The 24,344-nt window shown below is 37.9% G+C and overlaps 1 protein-coding gene across 6 annotated transcripts in view; it reads left to right on the top strand.

Annotated features, from left to right (window-relative positions):
• Positions 1–24,344, top strand: part of ehbp1 (EH domain binding protein 1) — a 140,692-nt gene that overhangs the window by 67,363 nt on the left and 48,985 nt on the right. For all 6 annotated transcript variants that reach the window (XM_082142728.1, XM_082142727.1, XM_082142729.1 and 3 more), the window contains 5 exons: positions 5,502–5,680; positions 9,061–9,109; positions 15,950–16,816; positions 18,528–18,569; positions 18,655–18,795. In XM_082142728.1, coding sequence (XP_081998854.1) covers positions 5,502–5,680; positions 9,061–9,109; positions 15,950–16,816; positions 18,528–18,569; positions 18,655–18,795 — 1,278 coding nt within the window. The remainder of the gene's footprint in view (positions 1–5,501; positions 5,681–9,060; positions 9,110–15,949; positions 16,817–18,527; positions 18,570–18,654; positions 18,796–24,344) is intronic.

Raw genomic sequence — 24,344 nt, 5'->3', positions numbered from 1 at the left:
GTTCGATATGTTTCGTGATCGCCTGCCTCCCTCTATCAGAGAGCTAACCCCGTGCCAGTCGCCTTTTTTGCTTCTAAATACCTTTTTTTGTGTGTGTGCGTGTGTGCAGGCCTCACTAGATAAAGCTCATTTACACAGTTCAGAGTTTTGGGCTATGCCTCTCCGCCAGTGTTTTCACCGCCTCTAACGTTAGATTACACCACATTACACATGTATAGCACACGAGCGCGTGCGGGAGATTTGCTCTCGCTCGTATCCTCCCAAATTTTCTTATGTTTTAGCGAGGGCTGTTGTGTTAAAATTTTTAAAGCCGTGTAGCTTAGCATGGGAAACAGGCCCCGGAAATGTGATTTAGTCATGCTCGCATATTTTGTGTTTTTGTACAAGGCCCAAAAAACTCCCCCTCAGCCTCAAGCTTAGGCAAATGAACTTCGCTCGTTTCTGTAAGAAAACTTGGTAAGTTTGTCATTGGAAATGATGAAATTCATATGAAACTGGTGCTGTTTGAGCAGAGGTGAAAACATCTTTCTTTGTCACTTAAAATCTAAGGAAGCACAAGATATGAATATACTTTTTAAAGTTACAATCTTCTTCTTTTTTTTGCGGAATTTGTACATTTCCGATCTGAAAGATCGTATTGTGCTGATGACTTGTTGAATCCCTTCTTTTATTTATCTTTGTCAGATATGACAATCTCTTCCACTTCAAAACATTTCACATTGGAGAGGCCACAGCTTTGTGATTTGAATTTCCATGCGGGCTTCAGTGTTTGCAGTTTTGAAATGACACCGTATAATTATAATAGTAATTTGATATTACTTTAATGTCTATAATATGCGTTGCCGTAGCGTCATGTTCCATGCGAGTTCCCATTTTTATAATTGAGCTTTTGATTTGGTTCAAAGCAGTTCAACGAATCTTTCACAATTGAATATCCAAGGTAATTGGAAACGATAGTAAAGCCAGGTACGGAGACATACATTTAGGGACAATTTAGTCATTAGATTCAAGGTGCAGTTGAATAATTGAGAAGCAATTACAGGAAGCAAAACAATTAATAATAAACAATTGAACACCACTTGGCGAATCGCAACTAATTCTGAGACCACTCTGTAAGATCATAAAACTATTCTAGGTGTGTAAGAGCTTAGAGTGCTCACACACAAACACACACACACACACACACACACACACACACACACAGATGTTGCCGCAGGCATTTTAAGTGGATGCGTGATTGAAGCTTCCGCTGTTTTGGTGCCTTTTTTTTGTGTGTATATATGTGTGTGTGATTGCATCAGTTTATTGAAGTCTTTTTTTCCTTGTATTTCTGTTGCAGTTCACAGAATTAGTTTGGGCCCTAGAGGTCTATAGGTTAAAATGTTTAGTGTGACAACAGGGGAAAATAATTTTAAGAGCATATTAATGGAATGTACAAAGAATGACGGTTTTAAGCAAAAGACTACCGTTCTGATCACATGACCTCTCCTAGTTCGTCTGCCAAACTCTTTTACTCCATCTTCTTTCTCACGTCTTCTCTTTCACCCTTCATCTTTCTTACTCTCATTCAACACAGATTAAGTTTTCCCCCTCCTCATCTCCTTTTACCTTCTCCTCCCTCCTCGCCCCGTCCTCCACCATGTGTCAGGTGTGTGTGTGTGTGTACGTTCGCTGCCATCATGAATAATGAATATCTTTTCTGTCTCCATCTTATTTTTGGCAGATGTTGAAATGCTGCATGAATTTTTTTTTTGCCGTTTTGTTTTTTCCTCTCTTTTTGTGTGTGTGTTGGATAGCGATGAATGCAGCTTCATTTTAATATGTTCTGTTTGTAGGAAGAAACGGTGCTGTAATCCTGTCCTCCAGCGCAGAAACACGCCGCTGCCAATCGTTTATTTTTCTCCTCCTATCCCCACACCCCCTCCCCCCGCGACCGCTGCTCAGGGCAAGACAGCGCTGCGTTTGATAAGTACACGCGCTCTATGTGACACCAGAAATCCCTGTCAGTGTTGTTTCAGTAGACACATGTAGTTTTGTAAGAACATGCACTCTGTGCTGTTAGCTTGTGAGTGAAGGCAGAACTTTTACACAGTTTCATCAGAACTGTTTTTTGTTCCAGTGCTTCATCATCTCACTGAAATCACTGTTATTTTGTGAATGCACAGGAATGACTGGAATTTGGTTTAGCCATTAATGTTTTTAAAGAACCCAAAATGGAATGATAGTTTTGTTTTATTCCAATCTGTTAGTCCTTGTATAATCTGAGAACAATTCAGATGTTTTTGTTGTGGTTTACAGGAGAAGTGTTCAGTAGTTTATCTCTGTACAGTAAAACAGTTGAGCAGTTTATATTTGAGCAGTTTACATTTAAAAAAGTTTTTTTGAAAGTTTACAACGGAACAGTACAGAAGTTGATCTTTAAAAAGAACAGTTCAGTTTATATTAGTAGTTTATCAATTAGTAGTTTATATTTGAACAGTAATAGTTCACAATTGAATAGTTTAGCAGTTAACATTTAAACAATTAAGCAGACAAGTTTATCTTTAAAAAAAGTTAAGTTCATATTTAAACTATTCAGTTTAAATTTGAACTGTATGGATTACAGTTGAAGTTTAGTAGTTTACATTCCAAAAATTAAACCGTTATAGTACAGTTCAGCAGTTTATATTTAAACAATGCTTATGAATAAATTCAATAGTTTATATCTGAAACATTCAGATATCAAATTGAATAGTGAGTCGGCTGTTATGTGTAAGTCAGTTTGCAGTGGAACACTTCAGTAGTTCAAGGGATAGTTCACCCAAAAGTGAAAATTCTGTCATCATCATTTACTCACCATCAAGTTGTTCCAAATCTGTATGAATTTATTTCTTCCGCTGAACAAAAATATATATTTTGAAGAATATCGGGAACCGAACCGCAGAAGAAAGAAATTCATAAAGTTTTGGATAAACTTGAGAGTGAGTAAATTATGACAGAATTTTCATTTTTGGGTTGAACTATCCCTTTAACTGTGGAACAGTTCAGTAGTTTAAAATGAATACTTTAGCAAATGTAGCATTTTAGCAGATTTGGGTTTTTATAACAGATCACATGAGTCATTGACAGTAGGACAAGTAGGCACTCTGGAGTCAACTAATTTTTACAGCAGTGGAGGATGAATTAAGTAAGCCATGGTTCCTGAGAGTTTAAACGTGTCTTGGTGTGTCAGTGTTACTGTTTTCCTCCCGCTGTAAAGGTGCCACAGGGCACTGTTAGCCTAAAGAGCCGAGTGCTCCTAAACGGCTGTTGTCTTCTAATTGCTTTAATAGCACCTGGCCGGTAATCCCAGGTAATTATTGAGCTGAAATTAGACAGCTACTTCAAACATCTCTTAAAAGGAGCAAAGACTGCCTCAGGAACTTACAGCTCTCTTATCATGCATGGCGGAAAAGTGACATGGAAAAGTGGTTGCGGGTTTTGCATTCGTGTGGAGCTTAACGTGTTCTTCCCCGCCCCCATGTAGCATGTGTGTGTATGCAGGGAATACATGTGCAGTCTCTTCAGTAAATCACTGTTGTTGATCTCCGATTGAATATGACACCTTTTAATACGAGGAATTAGCTTTTCCTAATTAAAAGCAAGCATCCTAGTCACTTAACAGATTGGGCCTATCACAAAATAAACAATAGTAAAATAAAAGGAAGAATAAAGCTGAAAACTTAAAAAGCTTTACTCATCAATAATGTTCTCCTCTAAATGAGGTTCAGACTACGTAAATGTGTTGTTGTTTTTTTATTCACATAAAATAATACAACTATTGTACTTAATTGTTGGGTGTTTGTTTGTATTCATCTGTGTTTACTCTTGTGGTTGCTTCCTGAGCATTGTTATTAGTCTGTTTGTGTGTGTGCACATCTCCTTCTAGAGTAAAAAGGCTGTTGGAGCCCCAAGGGCCCCTCACTTGACTTTTCCCTCCTGCTCTTTCAAGACAACCTTAACCTTTCAGATTGTGCAGAAGGATGTATAAACGCACAAATAACACACTTGCCCCCGGTGGCATTCATTTGGATCTTAGCATTTAATTATGATAATCTAAGAGGCAAGCATTTGAAGAATTTAAAGGAAGTTACAGGTTCACCGTTTTGCCAATCTACTCAAACCACACCTTTAGGACGTCACGGTTCCCTTTATAATATCATTGCTTGTTTTTTTAATAGTTTTTGAGTTTTGGTCTGTAATTTACATAAGTCTGCTCTAGGCCCCTCACAAGCATTTTTTTTCAAGTTTGTGCGTCCTTGAAACCTCCTGCAGTAGCAAATTGTGTCCAAAAGGGGGCGTTGTTAAGCTGCCGTACATGCGTGAAATGTTGACCAGCTGATGTATAGCGCTCTTATCAGGGGAATGGCAGAGTCTCTCTTCCTTTGCACACACAGATCCATACAGATACCTGTCCTATGATAATGTATTTCTGCAGGATGAGCACTCTTTTATAACATGTTAGATTTGTATTTAGATGTGGAATCTATCAAGCTGCAATTCATCAGATAGCTGCAAGTTTTGTCTCAGGCTATTTGATTATCGTTATTAAAAAGTTATTGTGAGAGGAAAAATGCGAGCGTGTGCACCGCAGAATATGAATTTCAAGCGATATGTATCCGTAACGCGCCGTCTCCATTTTTAACGGGATTATGTCCGAAAGTGGCCAGACTCCCGGTGCGAAGGGGTTCCTGCCGCTTTGTGTTTCTGGATTTGCGGGATTAGAATTCTCGTTCCTCCGTTTAGTTGGACTCTTAATCCAGACTGATACAGCTTCAAAGGCTGGTCTTTATTAATCATGTGTTTACATTATCCATGGTCATACACTCCTTACAGACCAAAGCTCTCATTAGAACGAGCATGTAAGTCTTTTGTGTGCATTTTTCTGTGTGTTTGTTCAAATTAGACAGAGGGTTTCAGCAGAGGCGACTTTTAACAAAGCTAAGCTTACAAAGCTAATTGGAGAGAGATGGGTTGGATCTGATGTTCTTGATTGGAATTTAAGGACTTTTGAAGAAAAGAGAGACAATAAGAGGGTTGTGTGTGTATGTGTGCAAGAGAGAGTAATAGTGAGTATTTGAAAAATAGTCAAGGCTTGGGCTAAATGAGTTGTGTGATTTGGGTTACAGTTCATGTTTCCGTATAATTAAAAGTTGTGTTTCTCTAATTCCTTTCCCTTTTCTGCATATATTATGCAACACATTGCTATTGTGTATAATGAAAATGAAAAGAAAAACAACAGAGTTTTTTTTCCCTTTTGTTCGTTTGGTAAAGACATTATTGGACCACTGTTTTGCATGCTCATGAATATTGATTTGGTTATGTATACTTCTATTTATTTAATATATATTTGAATGGATTTCTTTTACTGTTCTGATGAATAAATAGTCTGTGAGATATATTGATCTCAAGTCAAAACTGACATGTAATTAATTTACTTATGTTTTAATTACACCCTTCCCTCTTTTTCTCTTTTTCTTTAGCCCAGTCCAATTCCCAGTCCTATTCTTGGTGGGAGACCGAATGCAAGTCAGTCCCTATTGGCCTGGTGTCGTGAGGTCACGAAAAACTACAGAGGCGTCAAAATCACCAACTTCACCACTTCCTGGAGGAATGGACTGGCATTCTGTGCCCTTTTACACCACTTCAGACCTGACTTTATGTAAGCCATGAACGTATATAACAATACACACTCTTACATAAGCCTCAGCACACACAATATGTGCTTCCTTCAGTGCATGGGTGATGATACAACTTACCGCCTCTGTAAAGGGGGAGTTCACCCAAAAATGAAAATGGTGACATCTTGTTTTCTATTACACATACGGAAAAAAATCATATGGGTTTGGAACGTCATGAGGGTGAGAAAATGACAGAAATGTCCTTTTTGAGTGAACATGTTAAATGTTATGTCAAGAAGTAAGTTGACTATTAGTTGACAACCAAAACACCTTTTAGCCCACAGCTCCCATTGGCAAAAGGCTTTAAGATTAATCTTTAGCCACAAATTTATCTCATTCACATTGACAAAAATTACAGTATGCACATTTTGTTAGATTAAGGGGGTGACAATTTGTCTACTGACATATTACACCAGTCTCTCTATAGTTGTTATTATAGTAACTCTTTACTCATTGAACACTATTAGGGCTGTCAGAGTCTCTTGCATAAACAATACTCAGTTTTACAAAAAAAAGGCCTCATGACACTATGGAGATTCACAGTTTTTATTGATTGTTCTTTTTAAATGTTAACCCATTATCAGCTGTTGCCTTTGATCAAAATAATCATCAGATGACTCAATAACCTCTATATAATTGATAGAGACAGCCCTAAACTCTATCTATACACAATTCACTTATTTCACCTCTTTCTTTCTCTCTCTCTCTCTCTCCCTGTGAGAATCTCACTCTGTGTGGGGGGTCTAATATGGTTTATGAAGGAGATTTAATCCCTCTGTCTTATTTCTGAACATTTCTGTGTTTGGTCTCATCAGGAATGACTCAAATCCTCCTTAATTACTACACTTACAGCAGATTCATCACAGTGCTGACAGCGCCACGGCCAACCACCCTCTGGGTTTAGCATACACTAAAGTATCAGGAATCTGGCCACCGTCTATTTAAGGAAGAGATTGACTGATTTTTTATCTGTTACTTTTGCACTGATTTCCATGTATCAAGACATTTTTTTTACATTTTCTCTGTACTTTTCACACACACTGGCCTTAAGTGACAACCTGCATTTAAAATGTACCTTGTTTGCTGAATGCATTCATGTCATGTCATATTGTGCATTGTTGATCAGTGACGAAGATCAAAAATATATTTTTTTATTAATCTCTGCAATGATTTTTCTGCTCGCATAACCAAGCGAGCTTAAATATTATCCAATAAGTTTGTGGTATACTTTTATTTTTTTATTTTTTTTACTATAACGGTTCATTTCTTTGTCTGGGAGGGTACTGTTAATAAAAGCACCGGTGGATGGACTAATCATGCCGGTTCACGTCTTTGCTTTGGAGAGTATTGTTAAAAAAAACACTGGAAGATGGTCTATAAGTGACCTTCCCCCTATCTTTTTTTTATTGAAGAGTTGCTGGGAGTACAACAGGGTTACATGAGTCCTGCAGCTTGCCTCAGTTGGGGAGGTAAACATAGGAAAGAGTGTTCTAATGTTCATGGGTTGGTTTACTGCCTCATTGATTGTGTTTTTCTTTTCCTTTATTTTTTTTTAATGGATGTTCCATTTGTTTTGGTTTTGTTTTGGGTTGTTGTCAGAGATATTAAGTAATTTAATGGTGCACCAGCTTTGTTTATGCCACAGGTGCAGTGTTTATCCTTTCATACTCAACTATGTCCGATGTTTTAAGTAGAGGAGGAATGACAGAAAAGGTTTACATCTTGGAATGTTAAAGGTCTTAATGGTCCTATAAAGAGATGGAAAAAAAAATCTCATCTTAAATGAGTGTCTTAAATCTGGAGGTTTTTTTTTTGTCTACTGAAATTTCTTGGAAAGATATTTTTGCAGTATTTCATCAGCAGAACAATCCAAAAACACATTAAATAACAGTTAAACCCACTGAAGAGATGCATGTCTATCCCTCACAGTCTCGCTTTCATACCCTTTAAAAATTAAAGATGGCGCTGCTGTGAATAAGGTCTATTGCTATGATAAGAAATTCGTTAATAAGCTGTTTGTGGCTTCACTCAGCTTTAATTCACATTACCTGGTTTTAGGTGGTGATCTTAACTGTGCAATGGACCCGAATATGGACCCCTTCTAAAATGTCAAATTCAATCGCAGCCTTTTTGAGCCAAACTGGTTGTGTTGACCCCAATAATAAGTTTTTTGTTTTTTTTCTATGAACACAGTGATAAGGCTGGCTGACTCTTAGCCCATCAACTTAAATCCAGATCATCAGCACAACATATTTCCCAAATTGTAGATGATGGAGAATGAACTATTGATCCCCTTACAATTAATACCATTTTATGAACTTTTATTCTAGACTTTGTAAATCAGAAACCACAACATAACCACAAATTTGACCACAACATAAAAAAGACTTCGATCATCCCCTCCAGCTGATCTAAGTCTAAAAAAAGACTTGGATCAGCTGCAAGAAATATCTGAGGCCATATCAGCATTGCAGAGTGGCAAGGCGCCAGGGCCCGATGGCTCTCTGATCGAATTCTATAAGAAGTTTTCTGCCAAATTATCTCCACTCCTACTTAATATTTTGAACATTCTTTATCTTAAGGAACTCTACCAAAATCTCTTACTGAAGCACTGATTACACTTCTATTGAAGTCCGAGAAAGATCCAACAAAATGTAGCTCATATTGACCAATTTCTTTGCTAAATACAGATGTCAGAATGTTAATTTCTTTTATCATCATTATTATTGCTATTTTTATTCATTTTCATTATCTTTTGTACTATTACAGTTTAATTTACATCCTCTAAGGCAGTCTTTTCTGGATAGGTTGGTGAGGGATTGAAAATGTAAAACAAATATTGTAGTATACTATTCAAGATAGAATCAAATCTCAGTAAATTAACTTTACAATATTACCAGCTGAAAATGCAGTTTAACTGGATGTGTTTATAAATGCCGTTTCATGTGGAGAAAGGCTTTTAAAACGCATTGTGCCTTAGGGGACAGTACCCAGCCCACATCAAGGTTTAAATGACATGTAGTGAATGCTTATGATAGAAGAAAAATGAAATATTGGAATTAAAAAAGGATATTGTCCATTTTTAGAGTAGCCCCACTACTGTTTCCCCAGCTAAAGAGAGGAAAGACCCCAGGCGCACAGCGGGTACGGTGATGGAGAACGAGAGATGAAATGTTTAATGTGTTGAGTGCTTGAGTAAAGGGTGTGTGTGTGTCTAATTTTGCTTGCACTCACACACACTCTATTAGTTGTGTTGATTGCAGAGCTGTGAAATTGCATGTTACAGTTCTACAGCCATTACATGAGATGCATATTTAAAGCTAACTCTCTCTCTCTCTCGCTGTTCTTTCCTCCCTCCTAGTGACTACAAGGCTCTCAATCCTCAAGATATTAAAGAAAACAACAAAAAGGTAAATGCTACACACTCTCTTTCTCTCTCCGTTTGTTTGTGCATCAGTAATCCTCCTCATAGGTGATTTTTGTTATAAATCTGATTCACTCCCACCCAGCGTTCTCTAATTGCCACTTTCAGAATGCGGCTCCCCTGCCGACACTGATGGAAAGAGTGTATGTGTGTGTGTTTTTGCTCGTGTTTGTGTGGATGGAGTAAGTCACCTGGGAGTCGTAAGATAGCATCATAATTCATAAACATGCTATGAATAAACTTTACAGGCTTCTCCACAGAGAGAGAAGACAAGAGAGAGAAATAAAGGGATATTAATCACACACTTAGAGGAAAATGCCAGTAAAATTAGGTCTAAACAGAAGAGACACACACACACACACACACACACACACACACACACACACACCGTAAACTTGTGAAAATGAAAAACTCCCATTAACTTCTGTTGTTCTTAAATTAAGTATAATTGCTAGACACGACCCAAGCCCTTATAGACTTTTGAAATATGATTATTATTATCATATATAAGCCATATATACGGTATATATGATATATAAGCCATATATATATATATAATGTAGTAAAATATATTTTAAAAAGTAATTTATTCCTGTCATTGCAAATCCTGTGATAAATTTAAGCAGCCATTACTCCAGTTTTCAGTGTCACATGATCCTTCAGAAATCATTCTAATATGCTGATTTGCTGCTCAAGAAACTTTTCTTATTATCATACATTTTGAAAACTGTTGTGCTTAGTGATGCTCCGATTGATCGGCCGCCGATCATGATCGGCCGATATTGGCAAAAAATTGCTTGATCGGCAACCCCCAAAAGCGCCGATCAAAAAAGACGATCACGTGACGTAAATAACTCGCGCAACTTTTCCGCATGCGCGGCAACACAACAGCAGAGCAGAGCTTGCTTAACAGTGGCAAAATGAGTTCTCCTATGACGGCAATTCAATGGCAATTATAAACGAGCGCACAACTGATGCTGGCGCGCGCGGTAAATGACATTCGCGAGAGGATAACAGATCTACGCGCGAGGGAAACGGGAACTCGCGAGCTCATTCAAACCCTGCGCGGGCGCATGACATCTCTGCCCTCGCGCGCGCGCATGATCATTCCCCACACTCTCGCGCTTGATCTCCTCTCGCCTGCTGATTTTGCTCGCTCGAACACTTTTATTTTTGGCAGTCGAGGGGCGGGACTTACTGTTTTAATAACCTCAAATGTCATTGTCATTATTTTCTTTTTTGGATCTGATGTAGTTAGTTCCTCAACTACATCCATTGTAGTCTGCCTGACCCCTCTTTGTTTTGAAAAATTATACTGTGCCTTATTTGGAAAAGGTGGCCTACAGTAGCCTTATGTTATCTTGTTTTCTACAATTAAATAAATATTGGTGGTTCTTCAAGATTTTCTTGACTCTAGCATATTTCCATTCTGTGATCGGCAGTGATCGGCAATCGGCAGATCATGATTTTGGTGATCGGTAATCGGTGATCGGCCCCAAAAATGCTGATCGGAGCATCACTAGTTGTGCTGCTTAATATTTTTGTGGAAACCATGATACATTGTGTCAACATTCTTTGATGAATAGCAAGGATTTATGTAAAAAAAATTTTTACAATGTTGAAGTCTTTACTGTCAGTTGTAATCAGTTTAATGCATTCTTGCTGAAAAAAAGTATTAATTTCTTAAAAAATAAGAAAAAAACACTAAACCTTAAACTTTTGAATGGTAGCATAAAAACCAAAGCACCTGCTCAGATAATGATGACAGCCATACAGCAAAGTTAATGCAGAAGTTCTCAGTCCTGCTCCTAGAGATCTGCCTTTCACACACTCTTCCTTTCATTTTCAGCTGAACTTATTTATCTGCTTCAGGTAGATATTCACGAGCACGATTTATGTTTTTTCTCACTTTTTTTGTCACTTTCTCCCTCTCACTCTTGGTATTGTTTTACATTATACCATGTTCCATTCATTTAAGAATTTTCAGTGGGATGTGCGCAACAAATGGGCTTTGAGAGAGAGAGAGAGAGAGAGCGAGGAAGGTGTGGATATTGCTGTCAACTCTCAAAATCCTGTTTAAATAAACCGCCAGGTGGCTGTGCCAACAAGGATTATTCCAAGCATCTCTCTTCCTCTCTGTCTCCCTCAAAACACACACACACACAATGCACAGCAGCGCACGATATGAAACAAATGTATATTTGCTGAAGAGTTGCTTCCTGGATTTGTTAGGAATCTATTTGGATTTGTGGATGTATAAAACTTAACTGTAATTCCGCTCCATTGATTGATCACTGTATTTTGGAGTGCTGCAGATTATCTCTTATTTCAGCCCTCAGATTAACTCCATTTAGACTTTATTAGGTGTGTTTAATGTGCTCCTTGCGCTCTCCCACCATTCCTTTCATCTGTCATCACTTTATCCCTGCAGTCACTTCCTGACTTCATTTCCTGCCCTCTCGTTCAGTGACTATCATATACACAATTTTCCTCTCTCCAACACAGCAAAAGTGTGCGTACTCTCGCTCTCTTTGAACGATAAATGACTATCCCGAGCTGAGGAGGTTAAGAGCACCCTCTATACAGCCCCAAACACACACATTTAGATAACTGCATTCATTTTCATGTGATAGAATCAGCGCGACCCTCTCTGGCACAGCCGTGATTGCAATAATCTCCATTGAAATATGACAGATAAGAACAATCAATAGCAGAGGGGAGAGGAGGTTTGGTCATACAGGCAGTGAAAAGAATTATTTTCTCTGTGTGTGTCGAGAGAGAGACTAGCAGTAATTCCCCATGATATCTGATCTGTGCGTGCACGTGTGCGCCTGCGTGTATGTGTTCCTGTGTTCCTCGATAAATGTGGAGACGGGGGAAAAAAGCCCCCTGGCTGTGTGTGTGACTGACAGCGATGGATACCTGTCAATCATTCAGCGATGTCATTCACAAAACAAAATGCTTTTCATTGTCCGTTTAGCGTGGGGGAGGGGGCGACAGACTGGAGCAGGAAGAGAAAGTCTTAAACACACAATCGCACAGTTCACACGGGTTATTAGTGCTTCTGCATCATTTATACACTGAAAGAGTAAACAGCACATTTCTGTCTGTTGATTAAATAGGTTTGGTAGTTGTTGACGCAGTACATCAGAAGTGTATTTTTAGGGTTAAATCACACTCGCACACAACCTGCTGTTTACATGGTGTATTTATTTTAATCAAGCATGATTTGCTGTTTTGAAGACTAGAGCAATGAAACTGAGAGACACCTCAGGAACTTGTTGTGCTCCCTGTAAACAGACATGAATACAAACACTTTTTATAATCTATATAATTTGATTATATTATTTTTAATTATAAATATTATAAATAATTATATATAATTGTATACTTTTTCAAAGTTTCCTAATTTTATTTTATTATATACTCTACCAAAAGTTTGGGGTCAATATAATTTTTTTTTTTTAAATACTTATCAGTAATAATGCATTAATTTGATCAAACTTGATAGTAAAATAATTTACAATGTTGTAAAAAAAATGTATCAGTTTCAAATAAATGCTGTTCTTTAAAAAAAAAATTCAAAAAATCCTGAAAAAATGTATCACACTTTCCACAAAAATATTAAGCAGCATAATTGTTTTCAACATTGATAATAAGAAATGTTTCTTGAACACCAAATCAGCATATTAGAATGATTTCTGAAGGATCATGTGACTGAAGACTGGAGTAATAATGCTGAAAATTCAGCTTTGTCATAACAGTATAAATAAAATTGTAAAATTCTTTAAAACACTATTTTAATTTGTAATGATTATTCACAATATATTGCTGTTTTTACCATAAATATTAATTTTTTATGCAAATTATGTCATTAAACTGTTTTTTTCCCTAGTTTCCCTAGTATGTTTATTCCTGCCAAAAACTGATTGTGTAACATGCGAAGGAAAATAATGAGATTTGGACCTCATTCAGCTGCAGTGTGAATGTAGCTTAAGTTTAAGAATCTCAATCAGACACTTAAGTTTTGTTCCTTCCACCAATTATTCACTCTTTCTTTAGAGTTAAAACCCAAACAACACATACCTGAAGACTCTTTGTTTTCCCACCCTTCTTCGTTCCCCTTTTTTCTATTCAGCTGTCTGTACCTTACATTTGCCTTGCTCTGCAAAGCTCTGCGTCACCATTGTTAGCCTCCAGCAAACAGGAAAAAGAGAAGGCACGAGAGAAAGAAAGATGAGATTAATTGTAAATTGAGAATCGGCTTACCTTTGATTATCCCTCCCCTCCCTTTCTCTTGCTTTCTCTCTCTCTCGCTCACGCCAATAAAGGGGACAACCCTGATAAAGTCAGTAGCTGGGTAAGCAGCAGAGGTTGAGACAATAGTCAACACTGGTCAACAGGCTGAATTCTCTCGGCCATCAGCTCGGCTCTGATAGCGGCTCTGATAAGCCCAATCTGGGGGAGGGCGAGACAGAAGCCTAATTTGTAGGCTTTGCCTTATACTGGTGGATTCTCAGATTCTTAAGAGAAAGAGAAAGTAACTTTTCTTTCATTCATTCGGTGGATTACCGTGATAATGTCAGCCAGTTTACTTTCACTTCTTCCTTCCGTTTCTCTCTCTCTCTCTCCCTCCCTCTATCTCCCGATCAGGGATTGAGTTTGGCTGTTTGATTATCTGCCTGTTCTCCTCAACCGGACAAATCAGTGCAATTATACTCACTGCCGAGAGAGAGAGAGTGACGGAAAGGGGGAAAAGTGAGAGAGAAAGTGAGGGAAATGGAAGGAGAGAGAGTGGGAGATATATGCGATAAGACTGAGGCAGGATTAGTTTAGTGTTTCTTGGTATCGTGCTCTCTTATCATGGAGAACCATCCTTGACATTAGCTGTCACCGCCTGCCGCATCCTACTGATCCCAGCTTGTCTTATCCCAAATCTAATTCCTGCATGCATCCCACACCCTAACTGTTTCTCCTTCCCATCACCCTACAACCCTCTTCCTTTTCACCCTTTACCCTATCGTTCTCTTTCCCTTCATCCCATACTTTGGCGTTCCGTCCCACCCTAAACCCTGTAGTTTACCCTTTCACCCTTCATTCATTTTCACCCCTCAACCTGTCTGTCCCTTTCACTTTTATGCTACCGCTTTCTCCCTAGTTTACTTTACTTTACTACTTTACATTTTCATCATACCTCACATTTTCCCCTACTATATTCTCTCCAAACCCGACCCTTCCACCTTACCCAAATTAGTCCAAATTAACACCCGCCATGCTCCAAATACAAGTAGAAATTGGCTTTGATAGATAAATCAATAAAATACTTTGTTAAAAACTGTTAAAAATGTATATATAATTAATTAATTAATTAATATGTTTTATTTATTTATAAAACGATTGTCTGACCCAGATTTTTATTTATTTAAATTTTTTAAGAACTAGTGCAAAATGCCCGTGCAAAATCAGTTTTTGTGTGTGTTTTTAGTAATTGTTGGTTTGGTGTGTTTGAGTGCTCGTTACAATTACACAGCAAAAGTTCAGTGACATTTTTATTTGTCCATGGTAGAAAGCACACAGTGAACTCAGAGAAAACGCTATGCTTGAGCAAACAGTTTGTGAATAGGCTGCTACAAATGATGCTCGTGAAAGAGACTGAAGGCTTTGAATAGGATATGTTTAGTTGGTGAATAGCATAGGCTACTATTACACAGTAGCTATAACGTTAAGCGCACCAGAATGAAATATAATATTCAGAAGTAAACAGCATAGCTGACTTACAGATTCAGTTAACATCCACAAATGAATAAGCGCATCGATTCAGGGAGCAGTGCAAAGTGCCCGTGCAAAATCAGTTTTTGTTTGTGCATGGTAGAAAGCAAATACTGATACTGACATAATGACATACAATAAATGTGGAAAATTGAACTACACGATTCACGATTCAACAAAGCACGATACAGCAGGCTACACGGTGAACTCCGAGAAAACGCTACTTAAGCTCCGCTGCTTTCTTCGACCCTCTCTGTCTCTGGTCCTGGGCTGTGCTCACTCAGTGTGCAGTGTGAGAGGGGGAGTGGCCAGCTGTGCTCTCTCAGTGTGTGCGACGATTCAGGGAGCAGGCTACACACTGGCAGGCTTCTTTTAACGATATATTTAATGATATCTTTTGCATTTCTAATCAAAACAACGTCAAACTTGGCACTGCACTTACTCGTGCCCGTAGCGAGACACCTGTCAAGTTTGAAATCCATCGGACTAACGGTTCGAGAGATATGCGAATAACAGACTGACTGACAGACAGACAGATGTTTCTGTAATTTATAGATAGATGATAGTCTGACCCAGAATTATTTTTTTGTTTTGATGAATTATTTGGTTGACAAGTTTTAATTTTTAATCTTGCCTATGTTCTATAATTTGTTCTATTGTTCTATCTATCTATCGTTCTATCAATCAAAATATCATATGTTCTATTGTTTATTAGTTTATTTTTAGAATATATATATATATATATATATATATATATATATATTTTTTTTTTTTTTTTAAGAGTTATAGTCTGAACCAGATTTTTTTTTTGATTTGTTTACTTTGAATTATTTGGTTGACAGGTTTTATTTCATTTTAAAATATTATAGCGATTCACCCACTATTGACATTTTCAACTATTTGCCCTTCAGAGACAGTGTTGTTGTTTTAGTGCGTTATGAAGAAATTACTTTTCTAGTCCACCAGTCCTTGTTTTATTTACCCTGTTTAATTTGATACTGTCCTTTATTTTCTGTGCTTTACTTGTTTTAAACATGATCTCTTTTTGTGTCTGCAGGCATATGATGTTTTTGCCAGTATGGGAATCTCTCGGCTCCTAGAGCCGTCTGACATGGTTCTGCTGGCGATCCCGGATAAGCTGACAGTGATGACGTACCTGTATCAGATCCGGGCACATTTCAGTGGTGAGGAACTCAACGTTGTGCAGATCGAAGCCAACAGCAGTCGTAGCACGTACAAAGTTGGAGATTTCGAAACGGACACAAACAGTTCTATTGACCAAGACAAGTTCTACGCCGAACTCAACGACATTAACCGTGAGCCCACTGATCAGGATGCCCCAGAAAGTAATGGTGAGAAAGAAGAGGAAGTGAAGTCAGTCATGACAGGCGGGGGATCTGGTTCTCTGTCTGTCTCACCTGGGGAAGTTTTAAAAGAAGTGACTCCATCTTTACGGTTGTCTAAAGCAGGCCGCGACTCTCCAGCAGCTCCAACAATCACAGAACTTCACCCACGACCCGCCCAGAGCACCAGAACCAGCCTGGAGACCTCCACCAGCCAACCTCCTGCTGCAGAACAGAAAAAGCTCCTCAAAGCAGATACACTGGACATTGGTGACCTGTCTCACAGGCTGGAGAGAGAAAGGGAGACCGGGCAGTTGGTTGGGTTGACCACCACTGAAACCAGAGTCTCCAGGGAGCAGCACGAGGCCCCACGACCTGCCGAAAAACAAACTGAATCTGGGTTGCCCACATGGCAGACCGGGTCTTCTCTAGCAAACACGCAAAAACTGGGCTTTACATACAACAGAGACACTGATCTTATCAAGAAGAAGAGAGCGAGTTTGCGCCACTCGGAATCTGACAGCACGTCAGACAGGAGTGCCCAGACCAACCACACACACACACCCGCTAAACACACACAGGTAAATGTCAACACACACACGAATGCTTAGATATGCACATATATCTGAATACAAAATGACAACATCTGTCTGTCTGACTGTAGTTCTGTCATTCTTTATATCATTTTTTGTTGTTCTATCTATGTGTGTCTCTCTCTAAAGTCTATAAACCTTATGTCTGTCTGTCTGTTTTCTCTATCATTCTATCTGTCTATTTATTCATCTTTCTGTCATTGGCTCTATCATTCTGTCTGTCATTCTATCTATAATTCTGTATTTTTTGTGTCTGTCGTTCATTCTATCATCCTACTATTCTTTTTATCTGTTGTTCTATCTGTCACTCTGTCGTTCTGTATTTAATTCTCTCTAAGGTCTATAAACCTGTCTGTTTGTTTTTTGTTCTGTTGTTCATTATATTGTTCTGTCTATCTGTCTGTCTTGTCTATCTGTTTGGCTTGTCTATCTATCTATCTATTCTTCTATCTATTTGTTTGTCTCTGTCTATCTTTTTCTGATAGTTTTTAACAAAACTTTGATATTTTTTTAAGTGTCATGAATTTATATGAATTTTAAATTATATTCAAATTTAGAAGTTGAATTAGAATTTAAAAGTAATTCTAAATTCAATTTCACACAACCCTGGTTCCAAATATTCCGGATAACCTAGAAATACCAGGTAATTTCAAGTGTGATTTCCAGGCCTAGAAAAGTCCTGAAAAAAGTATTTTTTAAAAGTCCTAAAAGCTCATGGAAATTTCTAACATTAATTTTAATTGATAAGAAATTACTTTGTTAGTGTGATCTGTGATGTAAACATTTTTTTTTAAATACCTTATCCAATCATAACAAACAACTGGAAAAGTCATAGAACTATTTAGGAAATTCATTGGTCTAAAAGTGTGGGATCCATATTGAGCACTGGAAATGACCAAACCACACATGACAAACGGTTCAACACAAGCAAGTCAACAACATCAAGCACACATACACACTTTCAGGGAACAAACACAGGTAGATACACATGCAAGTTAAAAGAATAATGCCTTGAACACTCCCAACAGAAAAGCAGTTACAACTTAAATGGAAAAAGCTGGCATATAAAATCAAAGCACATAAAACTGTTTGAAGCTTTATACATGTTTGATATTTTTGCCATTTTGTGAGACGCCTGATCGGCACAGACAGCAGCCGTGTGTCACTCGGAGTGGCATGTCATTATGTACAGGCCGTCCCGCCTGCAGCTCTAATACTGACACGGGTTATAGCGTGTTCCGCATGAGAGCCTCTCCTCATCTATACAGCATGCACACACACACTTGCAGGTGTTGCAGCACAGCCAACTTTTATCACACACTCTCCATGTATCACTGTCATTTCTTCCACTGAATAACTTTCCAGCTTAGATTTGTCCTGATTTTATTTTGACATGTCATCAAGGCCTCTGCTGTGACATGAGAGGTGCGTAACCATGGTGACATTTACTTTCCACAGCCTTAAGTTTGTTGGCACTTCATTTGGCTGTTTTACTGAATGTGTTGCACAGTGTAGTTGCCCTCTCACCCACAATGCTAAGTGATCAGGGCAAACATCACTCTATCTTCTCTCAGCTGTCAGAATCACAGCCATACCAATCTGATGATAACTCATAGCGTTTAGAAGAGATGCTAATCTGACTCAGATATAGGGGAATGAGGCATCTACTGATTTGTCTACTTACTTTTTTGTTTTTCAGGAAGTCGTAACTGCCCCAGTGTCTAACAATAAGGAAGAGAAGGTAAAACAGATCATGATTATTCAAATACAAAAGGGAACTTTGTTACACTCAAAATTGAATGAAAACCTCTTGTTCTCAATTGCAGAAGGTCCTGTCTCGTCAAGAGGAGCTGAAGGAGAGGGCCAGGCTGCTATTGGAACAGGCCCGTAGAGATGCCGCCATGAAGGCTGGAAACAAAAGCACCACTAACGCACAGTCGCCTACACACACTCCACAGATTATTGATGTGAGTTCACACACATACACACCTTTACTTGGATATTGACATTCAGGAGAGACTTCTGTTTTTACACTCTGACTTTTGAATGTTTTTGTGAGAAGTCTCATATGCTTACCAAGACTTGATTTATTTGATTAAAAATATAGTAACAACAGTAATATTGTGAAAAATTATTACAATTTAAAATATAAATTTTCTATTTTAATATATATTCAAATGTAATTAATACCTGTGAAAACAAAGCTGAATTTTCAGAAGCTGTTACTAAGTTAATAGTAAGCTGGTGATCAAGAAGCATTTCTTCTTCTTCTTCTTCTTATTATTATTAATGCTGAAAACAGTTGTGCTGTTTAATCTATTTTTTAAGATTTTTTTAAATGAATAGAACATTTTATTTAAAAATAGTAATCTTTAAAAAAAAAAAAAAGTTTGTTTTAAAATAAATTAAAAAACCATTAAGACAGACTAAGCATTTTGCATTTTTTGCATTTTAATAATTACATTTTTTTCAATTTTCTAATTTTGGATGTTCCCAAAAAGGGAGTTTTTAAAACTCTTTAAAACCAAATAAAACTAATTTCTTGGGACAAACTATTCCATAAACTATTGCCAAGTACAAATACACATCTAGAAGGTCCTTTCTATGGCTCCTCTCTGGACCTGTCAGACAGGAAGTAATAGAGATTAATATTATTCTATAGCCAAGAGCCTGCATGCCAGAGTCTCTCATTTCACACAGGACAAGTCTTTAAGGGTTACTTAAGGGCTCCAGGTAGTGATGTAGGAATTGACCAGTCAGAGAACATCAAACTCTACTGAGCTCAGTACTGCGGGACGGCTGACACTCGACGTCAAAAAGCTCAGGTCACATCCGAATAACATTTCAGTTCTCCTGACATCCTGTTTTAGGGGAAGCATAGTGTGAAACGCAGTGGCATAAACATACAGAACCCCAGGGGAGGGGGTTTCAGGACATGATGAAATATCTGGCGTGTGGTGGATTTATTCAGACGTTTTGCTGTATGAATTTTAAAAGGAAATGAGATGCCCTTGAATGAAATGCATAAGAAAGCAAAGAACAGGAACAGGAGGGCACCTCAGTGTGATGCTGCCATAAATTAAGGGTTTCTTTCAAAGAGCAATATTTCCTTTTCTCGCCGTCTCTTTCTCCTGCAAAAGTCCTCTGCGGTCTGATGAAGGGGAGATGGTCCTCATCCCGTAAATTAACCACGAATTAGCGTCTGTGTGTGTGTTCACAGTGCCTCCATCCCAAGGACGATGTGCTAATGAGGCTTCAGTGCATTAGCGTGCCAGAATATTGAATTGTTTCACTTTTTAATAGAAAACATTGATCAAAAGGGAGCGTTGCTTGGCACGCTGGTAATTGTTAGTGATTTAGATTAGATTAGTTGATGTCTTGTTTTGATTAGTAGGCCCTGTTATCTTATCACTGGCCTCTGCATGAAGCTCCTCCGCTAAGAAGAGACTTTATGCTTTAGCATGCAGAGGGAATATTTTAATTAAATTAAGACTTGTTCCATTCTTTCAAAGTGTAGATAGAGATGGAAGGGTGAAAGTGAGGATGGATGAGAGAGAGCGAGAGAGTGAGTGAAGTCATTGGGGTGTAGTGAGCACTTTAGTATGGGCTGAAATACTGTGTGCTTCTGTTTATTGCTAACTGTTAAATGTTCTTGACATTCAGATAAAAGAAGAGCAGGGAAGATTTTAGAATTAAGATTCAATGGATGGATGAGAAAGAGAAAAAAAATAAATAAATTGCCTACATTTGAAAAATGTGTCTAAATTTACTGTTTCTCTTCTGAATTGACCCCAAAATTACACCACTGTTCAAAAGTTTGGGGTCATGGGGTCAAAATTAGTTGATTTTAGGAAGCATTCAGTTGAACAAAAGTTATAGTAAATACATAATTATCAAAGGTGTTTTGAACTTTGTATTCATCAAAGAATCCGGAAAAAAATTTGAATATAAATTGATAATAGTAATAAGAAATGTTTCTTGAGCACCAGATCAGCATATTACAATGATTTCTGAAGAGATCATGTGACACTGAAGTAATGATGCTGAAAATTCAGCTTTGCCATCACAGGAATAAATTACATTTCGAAATATAAAAACATAGAAAATAGTTATTTTCATTTGTAATAACATTTCAAAATATGACTATATTTGATCAAATAAAGGCAGCCTTGATGAGCACAAGCTACTTCTTTCAAAAACAAAGTTTTGCTGGGATGTGATGTATATGACATAATATGGCTTCTTTTTTTAAAAAGGGGGGGGGGGGGGTTTGTCAAACCATTTCAAGGGGTCTTTTTAATAAAGCACTGCTTCTCCATGGTTGCAGTATTGTTAGCAGTTAGCATACATACTTGATTGTGTGTGAAGATGGCCAGCGGGCCAGTCATTGTCCACAGTCAGTGGTGTGTATCAATGGGCCATCAGTGAGCCCACCCCTCTCATCAGAACTGCTCTGTGTGTGTGTGTGCTTCTCTTGTTCTTTTACATGCCATGTTAATTGTGCTCCATTGTGCTGCGATGGCTCTCTTGCTTTGATCTTTGTCACCACTGTCTGTCTCCCTCACACACTCTCTCTTTCTCTTTCTCTTGTTCGCTCTCTGTCTCCCTGCTTTCCTACTCATTGCTAACTCTGAGTATATGTGTGTGTTTAGGCCTTTGATAGTAGGCTAACGGTATAAATTGTTTAGTAGTGGTCATTGTACTATGGGTAGGTGGCCTTCACAATCCATTAGGACCAAACCTCTGTGTCGCTCTCATGTTCTTCACTCCCTGGTGAGAGCAAATCGCTAATTAATGAACAGTTAGAAAAAACACAGCGGCACAACGTCTCCTTCATGCTAGTATACACATACATGCACTCTTTAAGGAATGTTTCAGGCTTAATTTAAGTGCTATTGACATTTCTGGCATAGTGTTGACTGTTGATTACAACAGCAAGATCTTTTAATTCCAGGAATTCCAGAAGATTTAAATGACACTAAAGCGCTAGTGTTATTTTAATATTATTTGTATGATATTTTAGTATTTATTCATATTTTAAATTAGTTTTATTTTTATCTTTTCAAGTTTTAGTAATTTTATGTGCTTTTTAAAAATCTTTTTTATTTTATTTATAAAAATATTTTTATATTTATATTTTAGTGTTAGTAGTTTTAGTACTTCTTCAATTTAAACACATTTTATTTTAGCTAGGTGCCAAGGCAGCATTTCTTATTTTTTTGAGTTTATCTAATATTTTTGAGTTTAGTTTATTTCAGCTCTAACAGTCCTTTCCAGGTTACTAGAGTTATGTCGTAATGACAACAAAGATGAAAGACTTCCTGTAATTTCAAAATTTAAAGTGTTTCTGTCACACTAGTTTAGAGTTGATTTAAAGATAAAAAATAAAAAAAGTAAAAAATTATTTAAATTTTTACTGCCTTGTCTTGTCTTGTGTTACACTGTGCAATTTAAAAATTCAAAATGACATTTGGTGGTAATTAACATTATGCCACAATTGCTGTTGATAGATCATTCCTTTAACTCTCCCCCACTTTTTTCATTCTTTCATAAGCAAGAATTCTCTGTTTCCTCTTCCTTCTTTTCTGTCCTCGATGAAGAGACAGCCAGGGAGAAGGAGTGATAGTATGGGGAAATGATTTTTATTTATGTAGTCCTTTAAATCATAAAAAAGGGAGGGGGGGAGGCAGAAAAAGGGGACAGTGCATTTCCTCAGATTTTCTCAAGCATTAGTTGATCAGTGCAGTAATTTCACAGCGCTTTGGCCAGGGTAATTATGGAGGATACGGCGAGGGGGAGGAAAAAGAGAGGGAAAAGATTCCAGGTGAGCTTCCTCGTGTTCACTGGCTCGTTATGATTAGTTTAATTGGACTGTGTTTGATTTTTTTCCGACGAGGCCCTGCTTCACCCTCCTGACTCTCTTCTCCGTCCTCAGCCCTCCCTCCCGCTCTGTGTGACAGTGCGGTGACTTTTCAGAGCCGCCCATGACCCTCCCTCTCAGAGAGAAACGGAGCAAACCTTTGAACTTGTGGCGGCCTCCCTGTGCGCTTGTGCGTGTGTGTTTTGAGGCAAACCGCTGCCTCTATCATGTTCAGTTTTCTGCCTTGTTTAACTGCGACGTCAGTCATAAAATCTAAACGTAATCAAATATATTGCTTTTTCTATGTAAATCTGTTTTCCGTGCTAACGAACCACATAAGGCAGTATCTCTCTCTCTCTCTCTCTCTCTCTCTCTCTCTCTCTGTAGTCCACAGTCGTTAGCGTCTGCCCACCTCTGATGCGTGAGAGTCAGTGGGAAGGCCCGGGGAAGACCAATTGTCCCAGCAAGCACCAGAGACTCAGAGTTAATTGGGCCAATTAGGCCACAGTCGTCCTCCTGTTCTCTCTTCTTTGGGTCTGACGCCCTCAAACGATTCCCTCAGACTTTCAAAGGAACCGTGACTGTGCCTTCCATATGCATTTTAACATGCTGACGTGACTACACAGGCTCTCTCGCGCTGCATTCCGATTGTCTTTTTAGTTCAGAAACCTTTCTTTTTCTGGTGGATTCTCGTCTAATGAAACAGAATGGATAGAAGGTAGTTGAAGGGCTGTGAGTGTGGAGATCAAAGCGGTTGGTTGGAACAGAGAAACTGTTAGAGAGAGAGAGGGAGAGAGAGACGCCCCTCCAATCTCTTCATGAGTTGTGATCAAGCCACTGCTCTCTCCGGCATTACGCACACACAGTTATTTCTCAGTGGGGCTGTCTCCTCTTTTTTTTTTTCTTCTTTTTTTTCTCATCTCTCTTTTCACCACAACAACCACTCTTTTCTTCTCTTTCACTACATCATTCCTTTCTCTCTTTCCTACCGCCCTTCAGTTTTTAACCTCATTCATATGTTGGTCTCCTATGAATAAAATATGAAGGATAAAAGCATAAAGTTTAAGTTCATTTTGATATGAAATTGCAATTGTTTAATCCAGTTATTTCAGTCAGACTGAAAAGTGTTTGTTTATAGAGAGAGAGTGAGAGAGAGAGCTAAGAGTGTGTGTGTCTGTGTCTGTGTGAACACTTTAATTAAAGAAAGTAAGTACACGCATTAGTACTATATTTTCCAATAACTTGATTTTCTTCCGCATTAATACATTTTTAATGGTCATGCTCCAAGTCTTGCTAAAGACTGAAAAATATCAAACTTTTTAAAGTTAATATGAAACTTAAAAATGTGCATTGTTGTCCGCAACCCATTTTACTTTCGTAATTTGATGTATTTCGGATCAGAAGTGGATATTCATCGATTCAGAATAAAAAAAATGCAAGTTTGCTAAAACAACTAGTTAGTTAACTATTTGTTTGAAATTAAACAATACCGTGCACAGTCTATCATTCATGGTCAGTATGTTTTGTTTTTTGAAAGAAAAAAATGCTTTTATTTATGAGGGATGCATTCAATTCTATTTCAACTAAATGCTGTTATTTTGAACTTTTTATTCATCAAAAAATCCTGGAAAAGTATCATGTTTTCACAAAATATAT

This window comes from Leuciscus leuciscus, assembly GCF_965113295.1.
Source record: "Leuciscus leuciscus genome assembly, chromosome: 17".
In the NCBI taxonomy this organism is placed as follows: Eukaryota; Metazoa; Chordata; class Actinopteri; order Cypriniformes; family Leuciscidae; genus Leuciscus; species Leuciscus leuciscus.
The sequence above is the reverse complement of the archived record's forward strand: the minus strand, read 5'-3'. Positions and strand labels throughout refer to the sequence as shown.